Source organism: Leiobunum rupestre, chromosome 11 (genome assembly GCF_980474605.1).
Source record: "Leiobunum rupestre chromosome 11, qqLeiRupe1.1.hap1, whole genome shotgun sequence".
NCBI lineage: Eukaryota > Metazoa > Arthropoda > Arachnida > Opiliones > Sclerosomatidae > Leiobunum > Leiobunum rupestre.
In genome coordinates, this window is record NC_143394.1 from 27,432,390 (window position 1) to 27,459,002 (window position 26,613).

The following is a 26,613-nucleotide window of genomic DNA, read 5'->3' on the forward strand; positions in this document are numbered from 1 at the left end:
GAATTTTAAAATGATTCCTAATGGTCAGGGAATAGTCAGGGAATTTTAAAATGGTCCAACAAAAATAGTAAGGGAATTTTAAAATGACCCCAAAGAAATCAGGCAAATAAATTTTTGAAAGATGTATTGAAGATACATAATAAATATTTTTCAAGATTTTAACTCAAAACATTAATTTAATTTTATGCTACAAAAATGGTCAGGAAAATTTGGCGATTTGGTCAGGGAAAACCTGGAAATGTCAGGGAATTTCATTCCGGAAATTTTGTACGAACCCTGTATGACAAATTCGACGATTATCATTGACGATTATCATTTCCTTGAATGTTTTGCTAATTTTTTCAACATTGCAATAACCTTTTTACTGAAATATAAGTTCATCCGAATTTATTAACTTCTGATAAAAGTAAAATATAAAAGAAAAATTTTGGCCTTATTAAGTCAGGGAAAATCTGTTAAAATGGTCAGGGAAAACAGGGAATTTGAATCTGAAAATTTTGTGGCAACCCTGTAAAATGAAATGGTTTAAAGGCGATACAATTTTACGCGACAGATTACATTTTAATCTGGATTTCTGTACGATTTAACTTTTTCCTAAATAGGAAGTTGGTTTTCCAAATTGGCTTAAAATCACAATAAAAACAGAGCTTCAGCGGTTCGTTGAGCATCGTCAATGAAGATTCTCAATAGAGCTAGAAGCTAGCTTTTTTTATTTAAATACGTGAGAGGATGAGAAATCTACAACAGCGACACCAAGTTTGTGCGAAATGAACTAAAATTCGTTGTGAAATCATGATTCCCAGTATAGGGACTTGGCACTATGACGTCATTGAACGTCACCCATGCTTTTTCCTTAAGATAATAAATTATATTAAACAATTTAGCCATGACTAACGCTACGAACTTCTAATACTCTAAGCCGTGTGTTTTTGAAAAGAGGGGCTAGTCTCTCGATAGGTTTTCGGTCCATAAACGTAATAACAAGTTATGAGAAACAGTGGCGCCATCTGTCTGATTCTTTAAAAACCATAAATCAGTGAACTGAGTATTTTAAGAACTCATTACGAAAACAGTATAATTTTTAAAGTTAAAAGGAACCACCTATGGACTGCATTGTAAAGGATGATAAAATTAGCGAATAAGTAGATTAGTCCGTTATGAAAAGGGATAATAAAGCTAAACCCTAAACAAATTTGAAGAAATTTAAAAACTTACTAATAGCTCGTAAAAAGACGCGAAACTCGGACCAAATAGATCTTCGAGTGAAAAACTAAATTAAATTAAATAAAATAGCTAGAAGAACTTATTAATATATACAAAACCTAATTATTAATGTTGGTATACTTACAGGAGACGACCCGAGGTGTAACACACCGATTTGGTTCAAACTCGGGGGTTTGGTAGACCTTCATGTAACTTGAAAAACCCTAAAGGGAAATGTCTCCATAGTCAACCGTTTTGCCATGTCAACCAAAAATTATTTGACAACACAAAATGGAAATTGTCCCATTGAATATAACATGGGAATCTGACCAATTTTAAGGGTACCCCGTGTAAAAATTTTAATCAAATTCGAACTTTTTCATTATTTTTATATTTATATTTTCTATTTTTAGCATTTTAAAAAAAATTATTTTTTTAAAGGGGGGTACCCTTAAAATTGATCAGATTACCATGTTATTTTCAATAGGAAAATTTCCATTTTGTATTGTCAAAAACATTTTTGGTCGCCATGCCAAAACGGTTGCTTATGGAGACATTTCTCTTTAGGGTGTTTCAAGTAACATGAAGGTCAACCAAACCCCCGAGTTTGAACCATATCGGTGTGTTACACCTCGGGTCGTCTCCTTGTTAGTTCCCGCTAGTCACCTTCTCCTAGAACACGGTTCGGGGGTTGTTCCTAAAATATCGAACCGGGTTTTAGTCTACAGGTGTGACGGTGAAATGAATTCGTTCGAGCCTTGAATCTGGCAGGCCGTACATCCAGGAGAGGGTGCTAAATTCGAGAGCTAAAGATGCGAAGAAGTATCGATTTCGTCTGGTTGGAAGGGCTCTTTCGCTGATGTCTGCGAAAAACAAAAGGATTCCTCGGTAAGAGGCAGACGAACCGGAAAACAGGGGAGGGACACCGGGACGGAAGGGACAGCGAGCCCGGATGGACATTTCCAAAGCCGACTTTTAGTTAACTTACAGCCAAGTTTTATAAAATCGAAATGAGCGGATGGGGAAACGGGACAAAGTTTTGTCAGCGCGAACTGTCGCTTACGTCTAGACGCGACGTCTGTTCTTCACGTTGATATCATTCTACGGCCTTGATATCATTCTACGGCCTTGATATCATTCTAATAATAGAATAGGATCATTTTAGTGTATAATTTTCATATTTCTGAGAGCTAAAAACAAAGAAGCATTGTCTACTGGTCTTATACTAAATTATTTTACATTTTCAAACCGCCTACCTGTTCGTTGTTATACCTTAGATCAGTCCGAACTTCATGGTATCGTGAAGGCCTGCGTGGTCAGATCAAATCCGTTTTTTTTTAAATTATCAGATCCGATATTTATCCAATTATCAGATCCTTTTTTCTTCAATTATCAGATCCCATTTTTTCAAATTATCAGATCCCATTTTTCCAATTAACAGATCCGATATTGTTTCCATTATCAGATCCGATATGGTTTCCATTATCAGATCCCATTTTTTCAAATTATCCGATCCCATTTTTCCAATTAACAGATCCGATATTGTTTCCAATTATCAGATCCGATATTGTTGCCATTATCAGATCCGATATTTTTCCATTATCAGATCCCATTTTTCCAATTATCAGATCCGAGATTGTTTCCATTATCAGATCCGAGATTGTTTCCATTATCAGATCCGAGATTGTTTCCATTATCAGATCCGATATTGTTTCCATTATCAGATCCGATATTGTTTACATTATCAGATCCCATTTTTTTCAAATTATCAGATCCCATTTTTCCAATTAACAGATCCGAGATTGTTTCCATTATCAGATCCGAGATTGTTTCCATTATCAGATCCCTTATTGTTTCCATTATCAGATCCGATATTGTTTACATTATCAGATCCGATATTTTTCCAATTATCAGATCCGATATTTTTTCAATTATCAGATCCGATATTTTTTCAATTATCAGATCCGATATTTTTTCAATTATCAGATCCGATATTTTTTCAATTATCAGATCCGATTTTTTTTCAATTATCAGATCCGATTTTTTTTATCAATTAACAGATCCGCTATTGTTTCCATTATCAGATCTGATATTGTTTCCATTATCAGAAGCGATATTTTTTCAATTATCAGATCCGAATTTCTTTAAAGATAATATAACCTGCAATATTTAAGGGGTTAAAGCCAAAGGCAAGAGTGGCGAGAGCTGCAAACGTTGGCAAGCCCTTCATGCCACGCGAGCCAATAGCTCCCTACACTAACTATTACCGTTAACCTAGACAAGGTTTTATGGAAGGGGAAACCGAAGAGCACGGGGGAAAACCCCTTTAACCAGTGGGGAGATAACTTGCAAACTCAACGCGGAAGGAGTTGTTCCGAGTTTTCACCCAGTGCCACAAGTTGGGATCGAACCCGGCTCCTCTTGCTGCGAGGCGAAAGTGTTAACCACTCCCCTACCACACTCGAGGGGCTATATTCCCTTTAAGCATCAGATCGAAACCATTGCGATATTATCCTTGAAAAGGTAGAAAAGTCCAAAATAAAAAAGAGGCCAAAAAAAGCTAAACACTAACAAATTTATAGTAATGATAAAACGCAATACTCGGACCAATGAAAAACTTCTTCAAGAGGACATTGCGGAGCAGAGTAGAGTAGAGGAGGCGGTACACGTAGAACGAGTGGACGAAAATCCATATAGCCGCATTTTCTTCTTCTGGTAAGAGACACTCATTGCCATCATCATTTGTCACCGCCGAAATGTTATATTGGATGCCCGCGCTTCGAGAAGGCTGCCAAGTGCCAATAACGCGGTTAAAGGAGAACGGGAAATGGCCTTTAGACACGACACTCCCTCCCCCCCCTCCTCTCCGCCATCTTAGACAACGATGGACGCTCCATTATGAAATTACGAACGCGTCGACCAGGTGCGCCCCTGTAAGCCGCGTTCACACCTACCCTCCCAGTTTGGCAGCGATTCTTTAATTTTCAAGAAAATCGACAATCGTGGATTTTTTGCGCCTAATAAAATTTTTATTAATATTTTACAATAAAATAATTTTCCAGCTTTTTACATATTTAAATACAAAAAATTCTTCCGTGTGAATTCGTTTTTAATTAGATGGTTCAAAACGCGACTCAACTGCTATACTACTCGTGCCCGATTTTCTTCAAAACTCACTGGTGAACAAACAGATTTCCAAACGCTACGAACCGCAAGGCCCCCAGAGGTCCTATAATTCCTATAAAATCCTATATTTTCGAAAATGTCCTATAACATCCTATATTTTTAGCAAAATCCCCCAAAAGCCCTATAAAATCCTATAATTTTGATATTTTGCCCATTTCAAATCCCGCTACTCAGTGAAATTGCTAGATTTTGCTATAGGATAAATTCCTATACAAAGTCATTCTAGTCCATACTTTTGTTATTGTTAACATGGTAAGCTACTTTAGTATATTTTTGTGATAATATGGTTAAATCGTTTCTATTTTTTAAATGAAAATCAAAGATTTATTTCACTAACAATGTAACAGGGTTGCCACACGTCAGGGAAAACAGGGAAAAGTCAAGGAATTTAAAAATGGGCCTATAAAGTCAGGGAAATGTCAGGGAATTTTAAGAATTGGTAAAAATTCAGGGAAAAGTCAGGGAATTCAATTTTATCTTGGCACTTTTTGAAGGTAATTTAACTCTAGATCTATGACAAATTCCACGATTATCATTTATTTCCATGAATGTTTGGCTAATTTTTTCAAAATTGCAATAACGTTTTTACTGAAATATAAGTCCATCAAATTTATTAACTTCTGATAAATATAAAAGAAAAATTTTGGCTTTAATAAGTCCGGTGAAAATCTCTTAAAATGGTCAGGGAAAACAGGGAATAGTCAGGGAATTTGAATCTGAAAATTTTGTGGCAACCCTGTGTAAGGATAGATTTGGTTTTTAAATGCATAAAGTTAGTAAATTAAATAGCATATATAGTCCTATACAATCCTATAATTTAGTAAAAATAGTCCTATAAAGTTCTATATTTTTAGAAATATAATTCTATTTTTTCTATAAAAAAATTGAAGATTTGAGTGGGAGGCCTGGAAACGAAGAGAGATCGAAATGAGGCAAAACGTGTGAACGTGGCTTTATAAATGGCGTCACTCGCGGCAGGATGGATCTAAAACGGCGTATAGTCGCGTGTGGGGGTAAATAAATCACGCCGCTAAGTCCCACACCGTCCCACTCGCTTCCGAGTAGGAGTCACGCTTTCGTACGCTACGCACGAGCCGCGCGGTGAAGCCAAACTTCTATCTTTTCCGGCGCAATTCGGGGATTTACTATTTGGAAACATCGCCTCGTCTTTATCTTCATCTTTACAAAGCTCTCCCAGAAATCCTTTATTTTTAGATATTTCGCTATCTAAGTGCGACAGTATGGCAACTACAAACAATTTTATTTTTGGAAAATATAACTTGGATGGTTTTTCACTTTTTTATTGTTTTGGGAAATAACAGAGCAAAGATTTTGACATTTTAACTCAAAACGCATTTCAACATTTTTTGTTGTTATCTTCAAATTTAAAAAAATAATATTATTATTATTATTATTATTATTGAAAAGTATATGGTAAAAGTCGCTGGATGACTTAGGCGTAAGGTGGTGCCTTGGGTATTAGCCTAGCTGATTATTATTATTATTATTATTATTTTGTACATTTTTGGTTACAAAAAATTTAATGTTAATTTCAAAGATTTGTAAAATTCATAAGTATATAATAAGCGTATTATTATATTTATTTCAGAAAAATCAGGGGGATATTTCGAGTTCATAGCTTTCTCGTGGGTGTAGCTTGTGTTCGTTGACATGGTAACGGGTTACGCGTATAGGTCGGCCATGACATTAAGACGCCCATGGCGGTCACGTGATTATTTCGCAGGATCGTGTGCCGTTTTTGCCACGTGATCTGTGACGGTAAATTAATTTAGTTTCAGCTGTTTCAAGGTGGGGCTTAGTTATGACGTATGCCTACGACACTAATAACATTAGCAGTATACTACTCACTAAAACAGTAACACTACATAAGTGGGGTGGCGGAGTGGTTAGCACTTTCGCCTCGCAACAAGAGAAGCCGAGTTCGATCCCAGATTGTGGCACTGGGTGAAATCTGGGAAAACTCCCGCGTTGAGTTTGCAAGTTCTCTCCCCACTGGTTAAAGGGGTTTCCCCCCGAGTTTTTCGGTTTCCCCTTCCATAGAAACTTGTAGAGGTTAAGGGTAAGGGCTTGCCACCACCCTCCTACGCATTGTAACCCGGCCACCAGAATTAATGGCTTTAAACGTCGCTCGATGACTTGGGCCTAAGGTGGTGCTGATTATTATTATTATTGTATTTCTTATTATAAATTTAACCTATTACAAATAACTTAATTTCCGTACGTTTTAAACCAATTTCGATGAACTCCAAATTAAGATGAATTCCTTATTTAAGAATAGACGCATTCACATATTGCCTACAGGGAAATATGCAAAAAGGGGCGAAATCCACCCGAGGTACCTTCCTATTTAATAAGGTTTGAGGTAGATGGCGACACTATAAATTTTATGAAAATTAACCTTTTTTAAAAAGTTATTAATTAATTACTAAATTATAGTACTTTAAATTCTTATTAAAAATATATAATTTTTGTAATTTAAATTAGCAATTAATTTTAACAGTAGCTAACACTCTCCGCCATAGATGGCACTATAATACAATTTTAAACTATCTAATGAGAGAAGAGAATTTTGTATTTTAAATATCGACAAAACCGTTCTCCACTAAAAACTGAAAACTTTCGACCAATCGTTGAAAATCAAAATTATGACGTCATGTTACTATCAGAGCGCCATCTATTAACAAAAAACGACATCACCACGTTACCTCAGATGAAATTTACCCCTTTAAATTGTAAATCGATCTATAGGGTAGTTGCCGTATTTTTGCACTGAAGTATCGAATGTTTCTTTAAGGCAAGGCTTAGCTAACTGCCTTTCCGACGCGCATTTTTCTCGACTTCTCGGAAGGCGTTCGCGAGAATTTATCGGAAGAGGCAGAAATCCACCCTCGCCGTAAAATCCCGATCTCGCATTTCGCGGGTGCCTTCTTTTTCCGGTGGCTCCCCCGCGCGGGTTACGCTTCGAATGAGCAATGAGAAGCTCTTTAATTTATTCCAGCGAGGCATATTTCGGAGTTCGAGGCCAGAGAGACGAAATTGGCTCCGCTCTTTTGTATCGTGGCTGAACAAAAGGGAGAAAATTAAATTAGTTTTAAAAGATTTTTGCGCTCTCGCCCTCAAAATTTTCAGGTGAGCGAATCCTGCGCTTTGATCTTAGCCCACTAGGTTTTACCATAAGTTAATGATACCTCTAAGTAGACAAATAAGCCCTTTCAAGGTGGAATCTTTGTCCAGAAAATATGATGTCTCTCCGATTCCCGCGAAAATGAAAGATTTGAAAAATATCTCGGACCCAGCGCCGCTGTGCGGTCGAGAATGAAACTATATTGGGCTGAGAGAAATAAACCAATAACAAAAATAAACGTTCTTTTGCCTCTGCGGGGGGAAGAATTTTCTAAGGGAATACCGAAATTTATCTCTTTTGGGGAAGTTCAAGCTAGCCTTGCACCAAACGGGATTAAAGAAACGTCAGCTTCGGCAGTTCCAAGTGTATGTTAAGTGTATACGCAGTACGGAGAGACATAGGTCGATTTGGACAAGCATATCCGCCATAGGCAGCATAGCCATTTGTCTACTTAGAGGTATCATTAACTTATGGTTTTACCAGGGTTATAAATAGTTCCATAATTGTCAACTGGGTTTCCACACGTCCGGGAAATCATGGAAAAGTCAGGGAATTTAACAATGGGCCCAAAAAGTCAGGGAAAGGTCAAGGAATTTTAAGAATTTGTAAAAAATCCGGAAATTCAATTTTATCTGAACAATTTTTTAAGGTAATTTTTATTCTAGTTATCTTCCAAATTCTATTATTTAGTTCCTTGAAGGTTTTGCTAATTTTTTTAACGTTGCAATAATACTTTTGTACTGAAATGTAGGTTGATTTCAATTTATAAACTTCTGATAAAAGTAAAATATAAAGCTAAAAATTGTCTAATTTTGGTTTTAAAAAGTCAGGGAAAATATCTTAAAACGGTCGGGGAAAACAGGGAATCGTCGGCAGTGGCGTAGCTGATGGTCCGCAGGGCCCACGGTGCGGGGGGGAGGCCTCGAGCTTCAATGGGGGCCTAAAGCTTCGGGGGGGGGGGGGCTCTGAGTTCTCAGGTACGCCACTGATCGTCGGTTAATTTGAATCTGAAATTATTGTGGCAACCCTGGTCAAGGGCTAATGTGGAACTAATGGTGAGGTTAACGGTAATAGTTAGTGTAAGGAGCTGTTGGCTCGCGTGGCGTGAAGGGCTTTCCACCACCCTCCTACGCATTGTAACCCGGTCACCTGAATTAATGGCTTTAAAAGTTGCTTGATGACTTAGCAGCTATAATGTGATATTTTAAGGTTTAAGTTATGCGAACTTTTTTTTAAATAACGGGTTTGACTAATTTAAATCAATTTGTTTAAATGTAGGTTTTTTAAAAATCAATAACGTATTTAAACGGGTGGATTAAATAATGGCAGTAGTTAGGTTCTAAAACTAATCTGATATAAAATTAAATAGTAGTGTTGTAATTCGGAAAATTTTCCGAAAAAAATTTAAAAAAAGTTTTCATGTGATGATTGTTTGCAAATTTGAATAAAGCGGAATATTCTTCTAATTTTTTCGAATCTAAAAGTAAAACTAAACCTCTAGACTAGTTTAAACTGATTAACAATGTAACACTATTAATATTTTGTAGTATGTTTACTGATATTAGACATTTTATACCAATAAAAAGTTAAAAAATTAAAAACCCTTAAAAAGAAATTTGTTTCAATTTTTTATTTTCTGCAATTCGGAATATTTTCTGGAACTTTTTGGGCATTTTATTATTTCCGGAAAATTAACAACACTATTAAATAGTAATTAAATTTAATGAAATAATAATATTTTAAATATTAAAACTGATAGTAAATATCCATCAAGTAGACCAAACTCCACCCGTAATAAAATCCTGGATACGCCCTTGAATTAGACTGAAAAAGAGCCATTAATTGTTCACAAATTAATAAATCCAATTAAATTTAAATTTAATTTTGATTTTTAAAGTCACTCCTGTTAAAATAACAACGCTTAACGAATAGAAACCGTCATAAAACACCGAATAGTTAAACCTTAAGTAAACCTATTCCAAAACCTATAGTATTGACAACATTGGCGGGAATAAGTAAAAGTTATGTTCGAATATTTAAGATAAAAACTGTGAATTTTTAACACTCCACTAACTTTAGAGAAAAAAAGACATTTATTAAAACGAGTGATCTATCTACCGCGACATCTACCGCCGAAATAATTCAAGAAATTCAATACAGTCCGCACGTACTCAAAATAGAGATAGCCAAGCAGACTACTAAAAAAGAACGTAATATTTTCATACGACTGAAAAGGGAGCCAAGAAATAGCTTCGCAATATTATTCAAGGTAGTGTTTTTTTTCCCATTTTCGTTTTCATCGGTTGCTGGGGGGGATCCGAGTCGATGAGTCTGTGACCGGAGTGCGGTAAACCCCACGTCCGGATAAACCTGACGCTACTGGACAAAGGCGGCAGCGGGTATAGTCTACGCGAAAGATAACCGGGATGAACTGCAAAATGTGCCGGCGAAGAGGGAGGATTGAAGTGCCGATTGATTCGACGTCTGGATCACGAACTAGTGGCGCCACCTCTTATTGGCGTGGGCGTCGGAAACGGCTTTCCGACAAAAAAGTCTACGCGCGCGCCATTCGTTGTAGAGGTGTATTTGCCTACGATAGACTATCTCCAATTATAGATTTTTAGTGTGGTTTCCTCGATTGTTGATATCCCTATTATATTACGAAACGCGAATACGTATGACGTCATCGCCGTGTCCTTACCGCGTCCGTTCTTGTTACTCTTGCAAAACAAAAATTAAAGTTAAAAAAATGAAATTTTAAAAATTGGCATACTAGTTAAAATTATTTCCATAAGTAACATCATAGTTACGTGTAAGTAGTTAGCTAAATCCGTTTACTTCTTTCTTATCAACTAGGAGCATTAATTTATTCATATTCAAGCAACGAACTCAAGGAGAACGCAGCTAGCCTTTAAACACGCTAACGCCGTGTTGCGTACAAATTTCATTGGACGAGCCTTTACGCTGAACGTTTTACGGAAAGGGGGAAGACAATTTCCGAATTTTCCCCTTCCGACGGCAGCAGGCGATTATGCGTCTAACCAATAAGAACTGTACACAAGAAAATGCACGACTTTTGACAGGTTGCGTTCTCCTTGTGTTTGTTGCTCCTAGTTATCAAAATACCTATAGTGAAAATCAACACTATCATCATTATTATTAAGACTGTGTATAATTTACTACACTCGTAATAACATGACACTAGGGCTCTCTGTGATGAACTAAAACTTGATTTAACTAATTCCCAATCACTGAAAATCAATTCGGTGAAAATGTTTCCTAATTGTCATACTTATTTATTTATGCTACTTACGTTATTACATTAAAATTCATTCAATACTTACATGTTAACCAATTTAAAAAATGTGTTCGGTAAAGCACAATTTATCCCTAATCACGTTGTTTTTTTCCTTTCTGAAGTTAATGAATGTCGGTTTTCTACAAAGCTCTTCCGGGAAATTACATAAAAGGCACCGGTAAAAGGGTGTAATTCGGCCCATGGCGGTTTTGGGGCGGTCGAAAGTAAACGTACTTGCGCGTAGCCTGCATTGGCCTAGAGTAATCTCTTTACAAATCCCGTAATACCCCATTATAATCAAAGTATCAAATCCGGCGTTCTTGACCTTATAAACCCGAAAAAGCTGGATGCACTTCCACGGCCATTTTTTTTTTTCCATTCCTGTTTTTTATATTATCCGCGCTATGGCGAGACTTGGAAACAAACTAAGCAGCGTCTTTATACCAGTTTTTCCCGTTTTGTTGGATCACAAAAACGGGCATTTACGATTTATTACTGTTATTACAAAAATTCAAATTCTTCAATTTTCTCCAAACTAGATGTATTTTTTTGTAAGTTATTTTTACGTGGACGTTATATTACCACTATGATCACGTTAATATATATAAAAATATTCTACAGGCTAATTTATGAAAATAGTTCACTTTTTTGATCATAGGTGGCGACACGCTCTCCAGAAAGTTTCCGATAGTTCGCGTACTCGCTCGCTTGCTTGTAAGTCAAAACCAGAAACGGGAGGGAATTTTAAATGATATTGTTTTCGAATATGACGTTTATTTCACCGATTTTGAAAGTTAAGGTTTCTAGAACTAGGTGGCAGCACATTTTTGATTTATGTTACGGACTCACGAATGAGGTTGGTTTAGAAAAACTGGTATTTCGAGGAACCAGTGCTAAATTGTCGCCAGATTAGTATTTATCTGGTGAGAGACTAGTGTTTATCTGGTGATAGTTTAGTGTTTAGTTAGCAAGGGTTTAGTGTTTAGTTAGCAAGGGTTTATTCTTTAGTTATCGAGGGTTTATTGTTTAGTTAGTGAGAGTTTATTATTTAGGTAGTGAGAGTTTATTATTTAGGTAGTGAGAGTTTATTGTTTAGTTAGTGAGAGTTTATTTTTTAGTTAGTGAGTTTATTGTTTAGTTAGTGAGTTTATTGTTTAGTTAGTGAAAGTTTATTGTTAAGTTAGTGAGAGTTTATTGTTAAGTTAGTGAGAGTTTATTGTTTAGTTAGTGAGAGTTTATTGTTTAGTTAAGTGAGAGTTTATTGTTTAGTTAAGTGAGAGTTTATTGTTTAGTTAAGTGAGAGTTATTATTTAGCTAGTGAGCCTAGTGAGAGTTATTATTTAGCTAGTGAGCCTAGTGAGAGTTTATTGTTTAGTTAGTGAGAGTTTATTGTTTAGTTAGTGAGAGTTTATTGTTTAGTTAAGTGAGAGTTTATTGTTTAGTTAAGTGAGAGTTTATTGTTTAGTTAAGTGAGAGTTATTATTTAGCTAGTGAGCCTAGTGAGAGTTATTATTTAGCTAGTGAGCCTAGTGAGAGTTTATTGTTTAGTTAGTGAGAGTTTATTGTTTAGTTAAGTGAGAGTTTATTGTTTAGTTAAGTGAGAGTTTATTGTTTAGTTAAGTGAGAGTTATTATTTAGCTAGTGAGCCTAGTGAGAGTTATTATTTAGCTAGTGAGCCTAGTGAGAGTTATTATTTAGCTAGTGAGCCTAGTGAGAGTTATTATTTAGCTAGTGAGCCTAGTGAGAGTTTATTGTTTAGTTAGCGAGAGTTTATTGTTTAGCTAGTGAGAGTTTATTGTTTAGTTAAGTGAGAGTTTATTATTTAGTTAAGTGATAGTGTATGGTTTAGTAAGTGGGAGTTTATTGTTTAGTTAGTGAAAGTTTATTGTTTATTAAGCGAGAGTTTATTGTTTAGTTAAGTGATAGTGTATGGTTTAGTTAGTGAGAGTTTATTGTTTAGTTAGTGAGAGTTTATTGTGTTGTTAGTGAGAGTTTATTTTGTAGTTAGTGAGAGTTTATTTTTTATTTAGCGAGAGTTTATTGTTTAGTAAGTGAGAGTGTATGGTTTAGTAAGTGAGAGTGTATGGTTTAGTAAGTGAGAGTGTATGGTTTAGTAAGTGAGAGTGTATGGTTTAGTAAGTGAGAGTGTATGGTTTAGTAAGTGAGAGTGTATGGTTTAGTAAGTGAGAGTGTATGGTTTAGTAAGTGAGAGTGTATGGTTTAGTAAGTGAGAGTGTATGGTTTAGTAAGTGAGAGTGTATGGTTTAGTAAGTGAGAGTGTATGGTTTAGTTAGCGAGAGTTTATTGTTTAGTTAGTGAGAGTTTATTGTTTAGTTAATTGAGAGTTTGTTTAGTTAGTGAGAGTTTATTGTTTAGTTAATTGAGAGTTTGTTTAGTTAGTGAGAGTTTATTGTTTAGTTAGTGATATTTTATTGTGTAGTTAGGGAGAGTTTATTGTTTATTTAGCGAGGGCTTAGTGTTTAACTAGTGGTATCGTACTATAACGAATGTTATAAACTTATGATCAATTCGTTCTTTTTTAATTTCTCGCTTTAGTTACAATGGTAAGCGATGTAAATTTGAATGGTTTATTTTGGTTAGATATTTTTATTATCCATTATGAAATAGCCTATGGCTCAATGCTTGCAATAACCTCCGCCCCTTAAAAATATAATATAATAACAAGGATAAAATAAATCCAAATTTAGATGTAAGATCATAAAGGGCTAGAGAAAGGGGGGGGTCCAAATTAGAATGGAGTGCATTACGCTCTGATTGACTAATAGAAGGTATGTTCATTCTAACTCTCCCTCGAACGCGTGGTAATAACGGTAATTATCAAGCCATGTCTTACAAACGCAGCCACCGAAATTGAGAATAGCAGTTTCTTCAACCCTTTCCTTTTAAAGGACGACTCTTGGATCGAGAGATATTTTCTGATTTATTCAAAGACGCGCGTTCGCCTGGGCCGTCAAATTTCACGCACTGATTGAGAGCGGTAGCGCGCTATGAATGACTGGGCCGCTTCAAGAGAAAGCAGATTTCGGGAACGTCAATTAAATGCCCGCTTTCAAAGGCGCCTCTTTCATTATAACTAGATAAACACGTATAATAATTGACGATCGAAATCCGTTATTATTTGGCTTCCATTCCTAGTTCAAGTGTCACTGCCCTATCTACGAAATTCTACTCGACTTTTCATTCGTTATTATTTAATTAGTACCATTTCTCATGACGATTATAGATGTAATAACAATTTTTAATATTGTATATTTTATGTTATCTGATGTTAAATTTCTATCTTCTTCGTAAATCATGTTTAATATTCAATATTTACCATAATTCATGTTTTAAATATTTTTCATAATTCATGTTTTAAATATTTTTCATAATTCATGTTTTAAATATTTTTCATAATTCATGTTTTAAATATTTTTCATAATTCATGTTTTAAATATTTTTCATAATTCATGTTTTAAATATTTTTCATAATTCATGTTCCATAATTAATTTTTTAAATATTTTTCATAATTCATGATTCATAATAAAATTTTTAAATATTTTTCATAATTCATGTTTCATAATAAATTTTTTAAATATTTTTCATAATTCATGTTTCATAATAAATGTTTTAAATATTTTTCATAATTCATGTTTCATAATAAGTGCTTTAAATATTTTTCATAATTCATGTTTAATTCGAAATATTTTACACAAATAATGTGTAATATTAAATATTTTACACAATTAATGTGTAATATTAAATATTGTACATATTTTATGATTTAAATATTAAATCAAGAATGTATTTATTTATACCTAGGGAGAATGTCTATGTCGAGACGGTTTTTAGCTTTTCTCTCAATCCACCCGTTGGTCCCCCCAGTACGCTCCTCCGCTTAAAATAAAACGAATAGTCCCGGTATTTCATTGGCTGCTTAAAATTTGAGTCACCTAACGCGATAGAAATCAAACGCCAGTGACGTTTTGTCTTTCCCCCCGCGCGAGACGGGGAAAGGCGTTCAACGTGCCCGACGATTGTCGCAACATAATCATTCTTCCTAAATATAAATAAATACATTCTTGATTAAATATTGTACATATTTCATTATTTAAATTTTAAATATTGTACATATTTTATGATTTAAATTTTTAGTATTGTACATATTTTATGATTTAAACATTAAATATTGTACATATTTCATTATTTAAATTTTAAATATTGTACATATTTTATGATTTAAATAATAAATATTTTACATATTTTATGATTTAAACATTAAATATTGTACATATTTCATTATTTAAATTTTAAATATTGTACATATTTTATGATTTAAATTTTTAGTATTGTACATATTTTATGATTTAAACATTAAATATTGTACATATTTCATTATTTAAATTTTAAATATTGTACATATTTTATGATTTAAATAATAAATATTTTACATATTTTATGATTTAAACATTAAATATTGTACATATTTCATTATTTAAATTTTAAATATTGTGCATATTTTATGATTTAAATAATAAATATTTTACATATTTTATGATTTAAATATTAATTATTTTAGATTCTTGATGACTATTAAATAGTTTCAACGATTTTAAATACAAATTGGAATATTACAAATATATTGTACGTTATCAGATGTTATGCTAATTTTAAATATTTTTCTTAATTCACGTTTAATATTCAACGTTTCCATATTTCACTTTTAAAATTAAAACCTTTACGTATTTCATGTTTAAAATTTAATTTTTGTTATAATTAACATTTAAAATTTAAATTTTGTCATAATTAACATTTAAAATTGAATATTTATGGTATTTCACGTTTAATATTAAAAATTTATGTATTTCATGTTTAATATATTTTACATAATATTTTATAATTTGTTTAATATTAAAAAATTTATAATTTGTTTAATGTTAATTTTTTCATAATTTGAAAAATTTAAAATATTTACATAATTTGTTTAATATTAAGTATTTTTCATAATTTACGTTTATGAAATTATATATTTTATAATTTATCTTTATGACATTAAATATTTTATAATTTACCTTTATGCCATTAAATATTTTATAATTTACGTTTATGATAGTAAATATTTTTCATAATTTACGTTCATAATTTACGTTTATGAATTTATATATTTCATAATTTACGTTTATGAAATTATATATTTTATAATTTACGTTTATGATAGTAAATATTTTTCATAATTTACGTTTATGAAATTATATATTTTATAATTTACGTTTATGATAGTAAATATTTTTCATAATTTACGTTTATGAAATTATATATTTCATAATTTACGTTTATGAAATTATATATTTTATAATTTATCTTTATGACATTAAATATTTTATAATTTACCTTTATGCCATTAAATATTTTATAATTTACGTTTATGATAGTAAATATTTTTCATAATTTACGTTCATAATTTACGTTTATGAATTTATATATTTCATAATTTACGTTTATGAAATTATATATGTTATAATTTACGTTTATGATAGTAAATATTTTTCATAATTTACGTTTATGAAATTATATATTTTATAATTTACGTTTATGATAGTAAATATTTTTCATAATTTACGTTTATGAAATTATATATTTTATAATTTACGTTTATGATGGTAAATATTTTATAATTTACGTTTATGATATTAAATATTTTTATAATTTACGTTTATGATAGTAAATATTTTATAATTTACGTTTATGATATTAAATATTTTTACAATTTACGTTTATGATATTAAATAATTTCCACAGATTTGGTTGTGTTTACAACTTAGGTAACCTTACGTAATTTTTAAAACCAAACACCTAACTAAATATTACCTTTACACCAATTTATAAGTAAACCACCTTTCCCCAATCCCCCGATATATATTTAACTACACGCGTAATTTAGATAAAAATATTCCAAGGTCATTATCAAAATAATAATCCGGAAAAATAACCAAATTTAATTGTCATAAAATTTCGTCATTACCAAACACCAGAATCGTTAATTATTAATGTAAATTTCTTTAAAATGCAAATTAGTGTCCGTCCTTCTTTTAGTGCGCGGTGCAGTGTTCCGTGACACACTGCCGAAGGCGCCCGAAAAAAAGGAGGAAAGATATAATTGACGAGTGACGGACTGACGGTCCAATCACGTGCGGAGGAGAGCGTGACGCAATTATTACGTCACGTTCCAGCAAGCCGGCTGCCCCCCAACACATTTTTATATAATAATTTCCCTCTTCAAAAACCATTTACTCTTCGAACTCCTAAATGCCAAACATGTTACCGTCAAATTAAATGAAACAAGGCGTCGCGTTCGAGTAGCTCCGCGCGTTTTTCTTATCGAGTTATTTTTTTGTTGATAAATGAGTGTATGTAAATGAAGAATAGAAATAGATTAGATTGTTTCAGTGGTTTCGATGTTTATAGGAACATTCGGTATTATGGTCTCTTTAAAAAAAAACACTTCATATCGATAAATTAAGCGATTGATGTGAGCTGCACCGAATCAAGCATTTCCGTTGATTAATATTTGCGAGTATGATAAGTAACTAAATTACCAATAAGTACGTTAGAGGCGTTTTTATAATACAGACAAGTTAAATATTATACTCGGTAGTAATTAGCATTACTAAGCAAATACATAAGTCTATAATATTGTTCCATAAGTGTGTCACTATGGGGAATATTTTAATGAGAGCTAGTAACGGAGTGACGTCATCACAATAAGGAAATCTCCCCCTAGCGAGGCGCTGTCAAAGGCTACGTGTGACGCGTGAGCAAGTGGACGCAAAACGGCGGCGAAGCCCGTAATGCAGTCTTGTCTTGTGAATAGCTCTCAGTACAATTTGTGCATGTGAAGAATATGAAGAGTCACACTTATGGTAAGTACTATGGGATCGGCCCAATTTGAATGTGCTCTTTTTGCCTGACCAAGGTAAAAATAACCAAAAAAACTTCATTATACATTTGATAATAATTAAACCGGTATTAGAAAAATATTGTCAAGAAAAACTTTTAAAAATAAGAAAAATCTCGATTAATTAACTATTGATAATATTTTATTTGACTGGCCGCTTCAGAAGCTATATCATAGCATTTTTTTAGACAGGAGGTTACAAGTTTACATCCCTATAAAAATACCAAAACAAATTTCAATACAAACCAAATCGGTGCAAACTAAGTAATAGTAATGCAATTTAATTAAGATTTATTTTAAAAGTATATGACAGGTAAAAGACCGGAAAAGATAGTTTAGTTATTTTTAAACAAATAAAACAAAAAAATAAATTAGAATTAAAAATCCGATTTAAATTTAAAAAATAAATTGATTTACTTTTTATTAAAAAAAACAGTATCCTTGAAGATATACCATAAGTTAATAATTAACTTATGGATATACATATACTGTATAAAAATGTTTTGGTCCAAGGTCTCATTATCGGGACGTCAAAACAGACAGACAAATACAAGAATAAAATTATCCGTAAAGCGGGGAACTAAGTGGGAGGGCGGAACTTTCCGGCTGAATAAGGTTTTGGAGGATAGAAACGCGCGTATCAGAGCGGCAGAGAGAGCGTTTGAAAGGCGAGCTGAGCGAACGCTTCTCGACCATCAGGTTTTGTTCATCTAGGTGTCCTGGGTCACCTGTGGCGAGCAATTTAGCGGCGATGCGCGTGTTTGAACCGTTTCATTTTGTCGGCCACTCAACACGTTGAACAGCGTCAATTTGACCCCCGATTTGTTCGATACCACAGATGGTGAAGCGACGAGGAAATTGAAAACGCGGCTCGTATCTCCGCCAGAATTCGATTCGGACGCTTCACGCGTTCTATCTTGTTCGCGGTTTTCGCCCGTCATCTGGAAAAGCGCTCGGATTTCGTCGAATATATTTGGATATATAAAAGTGCGTGATTATGCAATTGAAATTACCCAGGATGCCCTCGTTGTTGAGGAGGCGATCCGTTAGACTCAAGAAGAAAAAGAATCATACTAGTAAAGTGAAATTGCAACGGGTTTTCTCAGGTCTGTTTACCATTTCTTGATTTACTTATATCAGAAGTTTATAGTTGGGGATGCACCGATATATCGGCCTATTTTTCTAATATCGCTATCGGCCAATATCGGCTTTAGCGAAGCCGATATTGGCCGATACCGGTATTAGGAAAATGTTTTCAGAAAAACATTTAAAAATAAGAAAATTCTTGATTAATTAACTACTGAGAATATTTTATTTTATTGGCCGCGCCACTTACGCCAAACTTCAGAAGCTAGATCATACCTTTTTTAGACGGGGGGTTACGAGTGTAAACAAATAAAAACCACGATATTCGATTTGTGATAGAAAATATGTATCAGGTAAAATGAAAAGAAACATATTCGGATATGCTCTTGCAAACTTCAATAAAAAATTAGAATAAAATGGTATGACAGTGCACTGAACCGTCATTTACAATGATTTTATCATATACACCCATATCGCTGCATTTTTATATATAGTATATATCACTCGTTAGCGATAGGAATATCCAGGTTTTACTTATATCAGAAGTACATAGTATATATCACTCTTTTGCGATAGGAATATCCAGTATATCGAGATAAGTATTTATCTAATTATGTAAAAATTACTTATAATTATTATTAAATTATTAACTTATTTATAAGCACTTTTCTCCAAAGAAAAAATATTTTGTTAACAGCTAAAGGAAGGAAGAAATATATTATATTCTTCTGTTTATATAAATATATATTTTTCGGCTAGTTTTTACCGTTATAAATTAAGGATTGTTTAGTTATGTACGTAAATATAAATATATTTTAAGTACAAAATGTTACTATCTATTTACATAACTTCAAAAACGAAACAAGGAACGTAATTTTTCGTAAGGAAATTGAGAAGGTATTACCGATAATTTGGTTTAAATGTGAAACTTATTCTTATAATCTTTATATTAAAATGTTTACTAATTTTTTTAACTTATTGTTTTTTTTTCTTAAAACGCCGTACATTTTAGCGGTAGTGAATATGGCATAGACACCTATGACACTCATTTTGATATTTCTACAAACCGTGAGACCATTTTTAATTCAAAACCGTAATATGAGATAGGTTAAACTCACGCCTCGAAAACATCTAGGGTTTAACCACAATAAGTTTTAAAGGGGTGGTTAATCTGTCTAATTAATCTGGTGCGGTGAGTGTAGGGAGCTGTTGGCTTGCCACCACCCTCCTACGCATTGTCACCCGGCCACCTGTTTAAAAGTATTAAAAGTCGCTAGATGACTTGGACCTAAGGTCACAGGTGGTGCCTTGGATATTAGCCTAGCTGATTATTACTTATATAAAATTATTTAGCTGGTGTAATTGCGTATTTTAATTTTATGGAATTTGAATGGGAACCATATGATCAAATAGCTATTTAAAATAGTGTAATTTCCGTTAACTATTGATACAGCCGGTAAATATTTCTTCGATAAAATCGCGTGTAATGAGGGGAGGGGGCAGAGTTGTTCCAGAGGTACAAAAAGTCGACTACGTCTGCGAAAACGCGCCTACGCTATAGATGACATTTATTACGCGGGAAAGCGGATCGCCACGCCGCGCTCTCCAAGGCCTTGTCATTGCCAACTGTACGTTTACATCATCATTACTTAAGCAACAATTTCAATACGTGTAATCAAAAGTATATAATCTATACCTAACGAGATAAGTATCCGTCTATAGCACCCGAGACATTCTTTACGAAAATGGTGGATCAGATTTTTACTCCAAAAAGTTAATCGAAAATTGTGTTGATACAAATTCGACTTTGATTGAAAATTACAATCCAAAATACTTTTGGGTCAAAATTATTTTATCCAAACAAAATTGGATATATCTTGATTCTAGTTGGATATAAATTTGAACATTGTATCAAGTCATCTTCGCAGCTATAGATACACAGGGTTCGTACACGACCTGGGAAACCTGGAAAAGTCAGGGAATTTGAAAATGATCCCAAAAGGTCAGGGAAAAGTCAGGGAAATTGAATATGATCCCAAAAGGTCAGGGATTTTGAAAATGATTCCAAAATGTCAGGGAAAAATCAAGGAATTTGAAAATGGTCCCAAAAAGTAAGGTAATTTGAAAATGACCCAAAAAAATCAGGCAAATAAATTTTTGAAAGGAAATCGTTTTCAACATTTTTACCTCAAACCATTCTTTTATTCTACAAAAATGGTCAGGGAAAATTTGGCAATTTGGTCAGGGAAAACCTGGAAATGTCAGGGAATTTAATTCCGGAAATTTTGTACGAACCCTGATACAGTTTTCAATGGGAATAGCAAATCGGTTAAATGTACCGCCTGTAGTACGCGTGAAGTATCAAAATTAAACTGCGCAAAGTAATTCGTTAAATAATGAATTTCCCATCTACTATTGTCAATTCCGGAATCTATTTGATAAATCAACGACAATAACGTTTCAAGCGTATGCGGATATGTATACTTACCAATTAGTTATTCTATTTACTTCTGGTGTAATTCAACGGAATTAATAACGATAGACCAACATTGTTCTGTTTATACCGAATAATTATCGAAACAGGTGATTCCGATAAACAAGACTAATTCTTCCGATTAGAAATGAAAGATTTCCAACACGTGAAACACAAACGGATGTAGTTTAATTTTATGGCTTGCTTCATTTCACTATCAGTGCATTATGTCTATCAAACCTTATCTTTTATCTGGGAAGTGTTCATTTAAATTAACCTTCCTATTTAAGAGGAACGCTGTCTGATAGTTGAGCAATATCCTCTTGGTTTGAATCATTTCATTTTGCGAAAAAGATACAATAGTAGAAAGGGTAAATGTCGCTATCTATAAAATGTCCGATTGTACAACGTATAAAATGTCCGATTGTACAACGTATAAAATGTCCGATTGTACAACGTATAAAATGTCCGATTGTACAACGTATAAAATGTCCGATTGTACAACGTATAAAATGTCCGATTGTACAACGTATAAAATGTCCGATTGTACAACGTATAAAATGTCCGATTGTACAACGTATAAAATGTCCGATTGTACAACGTATAAAATGTCCGATTGTACAACGTATAAAATGTCCGATTGTACAACGTATAAAATGTCCGATTGTACAACGTATAAAATGTCCGATTGTACAACGTATAAAATGTCCGATTGTACAACGTATAAAATGTCCGATTGTACAACGTATAAAATGTACAATTGTACAACGGGAAAAAAAATTATCTACAACGTATAAAATGTCACAATCTATTAAATGACATAAATGTACAATCGTACAACGGAAAAAATGTCACAATCTATCAAATGACATAAATGTACAATCGTACAACGGAAAAAATGTCACAATCTATAAAATGTACTACGGACCAAATGTTACAATCTATAAAATGTACAATTTTAGAAAGGATATAATGTCACAATCTATAAAATGTACAATTGTAGAAAGGACAATGTCACAATCCATAAATTCTACTAAGGGTATAATGTCACAATCCATAAATTCTACTAAGGGTATAATGTCACAATCCATAAATTCTACAAAGGATATAATGTCACAATCTATAAAATGTACAATTGCATAACGGATGAAATGTTACAATATATAAAATGAAACTAAATTTCAAAAAAGTGGGCGTATTTTGTAAGGGGATGGGGGGGGGGGTCGCCTATTAGTTAATAATAACCTAGTTATGGATGTCCGCTACTTGAAGTATGGACAGCTGAATTTTCTCAGGCGCGTCAAATTTAGTCGCTCTTTTTTCGTAGTCAAGGATGTCCCGATCCTTTCGCTCGTTTTATCGGTGACACTTGAACGGAAGGAAGATGGCCCGTCAACCTCCTACGCCTTGCCTCTCCTTCCACCTACATATGATACATGACGGACGTTTCGCAAATACATCTGGTATAAACGACGGAATATTTAAATTTCCCTCCATTAATATTGTGTAGGATAACGTAGAAGTGTATAATTACATTTCAAATAAGTGCGTCTATCTTCCGCGTATTAAATTTTTACTAAGAGTTATATCTAGAATGAACACACATTTTGGTGGACTATAGGCCAAATACGTGTTATACGGGTATGACGTCAATTCTACCTCACTCCACACATAGCTATCAGTAATTATTTCGGCTAACTAACACTTGTGGGGCGTAAGTTTTTCGCTTGTAACACAACGTTTCAAGCAAACAACACAACGTTTCAAGCAAACAACACAACGTTTCAAGCAAACAACACAACGTTTCAAGCAAACAACACAACGTTTCAAGCAAACAACACAACGTTTCAAGCAAACAACACAACGTTTCAAGCAAACAACACAACGTTTCAAGCAAACAACACAACGTTTCAAGCAAACAACGCAACGTTTCAAGCAAACAACGCAACGTTTCAAGCAAACAACGCAACGTTTCAAGCAAACAACGCAACGTTTCAAGCAAACAACGCAACGTTTCAAGCAAACAACGCAACGTTTCAAGCAAACAACGCAACGTTTCAAGCAAACAACGCAACGTTTCAAGCAAGCAACGCAACGTTTCAAGCAAACAACGCAACGTTTCAAGCAAACAACGCAACGTTTCGAGGCAAATAACGCAACGTTTCGAGGCAAATAACGCAACGTTTCGAGGCAAATAACGCAACGTTTCGAGGCAAATAACGCAACGTTTCGAGGCAAATAACGCAACGTTTCGAGGCAAATAACGCAACGTTTCGAGGCAAATAACGCAACGTTTCGAGGCAAATAACGCAACGTTTCGAGGCAAATAACGCAACGTTTCGAGGCAAATAACGCAACGTTTCGAGGCAAATAACGCAACGTTTCGAGGCAAATAACGCAACGTTTCGAGGCAAATAACGCAACGTTTCGAGGCAAATAACGCAACGTTTCGAGGCAAATAACGCAACGTTTCGAGGCAAATAACGCAACGTTTCGAGGCAAATAACGCAACGTTTCGAGGCAAATAACGCAACGTTTCGAGGCAAATAACGCAACGTTTCGAGGCAAATAACGCAACGTTTCGAGGCAAACAACGCAACGTTTCGAGGCAAACAACGCAACGTTTCGAGGCAAATAACGCAACGTTTCGAGGCAAATAACGCAACGTTTCGAGGCAAATAACGCAACGTTTCGAGGCAAATAACGCAACGTTTCGAGGCAAACAACGCAACGTTTCGAGGCAAACAACGCAACGTTTCGAGGCAAACAACGCAACGTTTCGAGGCAAACAACGCAACGTTTCGAGGCAAACAACGCAACGTTTCGAGGCAAACAACGCAACGTTTCGAGGCAAACAACGCAACGTTTCGAGGCAAACAACGCAACGTTTCGAGGCAAACAACGCAACGTTTCGAGGCAAACAACGCAACGTTTCAAGCAAACAACACAACGTTTCAAGCAAACAACACAACGTTTCAAGCAAACAACGCAACGTTTCAAGCAAACAACGCAACGTTTCAAGCAAACAACGCAACGTTTCAAGCAAACAACGCAACGTTTCAAGCAAACAACGCAACGTTTCAAGCAAACAACGCAACGTTTCAAGCAAACAACGCAACGTTTCAAGCAAGCAACGCAACGTTTCAAGCAAACAACGCAACGTTTCAAGCAAACAACGCAACGTTTCGAGGCAAATAACGCAACGTTTCGAGGCAAATAACGCAACGTTTCGAGGCAAATAACGCAACGTTTCGAGGCAAATAACGCAACGTTTCGAGGCAAATAACGCAACGTTTCGAGGCAAATAACGCAACGTTTCGAGGCAAATAACGCAACGTTTCGAGGCAAATAACGCAACGTTTCGAGGCAAATAACGCAACGTTTCGAGGCAAATAACGCAACGTTTCGAGGCAAATAACGCAACGTTTCGAGGCAAATAACGCAACGTTTCGAGGCAAATAACGCAACGTTTCGAGGCAAACAACGCAACGTTTCGAGGCAAACAACGCAACGTTTCGAGGCAAATAACGCAACGTTTCGAGGCAAATAACGCAACGTTTCGAGGCAAATAACGCAACGTTTCGAGGCAAATAACGCAACGTTTCGAGGCAAATAACGCAACGTTTCGAGGCAAATAACGCAACGTTTCGAGGCAAATAACGCAACGTTTCGAGGCAAACAACGCAACGTTTCGAGGCAAACAACGCAACGTTTCGAGGCAAACAACGCAACGTTTCGAGGCAAACAACGCAACGTTTCGAGGCAAACAACGCAACGTTTCGAGGCAAACAACGCAACGTTTCGAGGCAAACAACGCAACGTTTCGAGGCAAACAACGCAACGTTTCGAGGCAAACAACGCAACGTTTCGAGGCAAACAACGCAACGTTTCGAGGCAAACAACGCAACGTTTCGAGGCAAACAACGCAACGTTTCGAGGCAAACAACGCAACGTTTCGAGGCAAACAACGCAACGTTTCGAGGCAAACAACGCAACGTTTCGAGGCAAACAACGCAACGTTTCGAGGCAAACAACGCAACGTTTCGAGGCAAACAACGCAACGTTTCGAGGCAAACAACGCAACGTTTCGAGGCAAACAACGCAACGTTTCGAGGCAAACAACGCAACGTTTCGAGGCAAACAACGCAACGTTTCGAGGCAAACAACGCAACGTTTCGAGGCAAACAACGCAACGTTTCGAGGCAAACAACGCAACGTTTCGAGGCAAACAACGCAACGTTTCGAGGCAAACAACGCAACGTTTCGAGGCAAACAACGCAACGTTTCGAGGCAAATAACGCAACGTTTCGAGGCAAATAACGCAACGTTTCGAGGCAAATAACGCAACGTTTCGAGGCAAATAACGCAACGTTTCGAGGCAAATAACGCAACGTTTCGAGGCAAATAACGCAACGTTTCGAGGCAAATAACGCAACGTTTCGAGGCAAATAACGCAACGTTTCGAGGCAAATAACGCAACGTTTCGAGGCAAATAACGCAACGTTTCGAGGCAAATAACGCAACGTTTCGAGGCAAATAACGCAACGTTTCGAGGCAAATAACGCAACGTTTCGAGGCAAATAACGCAACGTTTCGAGGCAAATAACGCAACGTTTCGAGGCAAATAACGCAACGTTTCGAGGCAAATAACGCAACGTTTCGAGGCAAATAACGCAACGTTTCGAGGCAAATAACGCAACGTTTCGAGGCAAATAACGCAACGTTTCGAGGCAAATAACGCAACGTTTCGAGGCAAATAACGCAACGTTTCGAGGCAAATAACGCAACGTTTCGAGGCAAATAACGCAACGTTTCGAGGCAAATAACGCAACGTTTCGAGGCAAATAACGCAACGTTTCGAGGCAAATAACGCAACGTTTCGAGGCAAATAACGCAACGTTTCGAGGCAAATAACGCAACGTTTCGAGGCAAATAACGCAACGTTTCGAGGCAAATAACGCAACGTTTCGAGGCAAATAACGCAACGTTTCGAGGCAAATAACGCAACGTTTCGAGGCAAATAACGCAACGTTTCGAGGCAAATAACGCAACGTTTCGAGGCAAATAACGCAACGTTTCGAGGCAAATAACGCAACGTTTCGAGGCAAATAACGCAACGTTTCGAGGCAAATAACGCAACGTTTCGAGGCAAATAACGCAACGTTTCGAGGCAAATAACGCAACGTTTCGAGGCAAATAACGCAACGTTTCGAGGCAAATAACGCAACGTTTCGAGGCAAATAACGCAACGTTTCGAGGCAAATAA

At 35.0% G+C, this 26,613-nt stretch overlaps 1 protein-coding gene across 5 annotated transcripts in view; it reads left to right on the forward strand.

The window, feature by feature from the left end:
- The window catches only part of CenG1A (Centaurin gamma 1A), an 80,029-nt gene that overhangs the window by 11,736 nt on the left and 41,680 nt on the right, over positions 1–26,613 (forward strand). Inside the window, exon 1 of one of the 5 annotated variants that reach the window (XM_090162094.1) lies at positions 18,426–18,894. The exons of the other annotated variants lie outside the window; for them this stretch is intronic. Coding sequence (XP_090018220.1) covers positions 18,786–18,894 — 109 coding nt within the window. The 5' untranslated portion in view covers positions 18,426–18,785. Of the gene's footprint in view, positions 1–18,425; positions 18,895–26,613 lie in introns of those variants that run through there. 5 annotated transcript variants of the gene reach the window in all.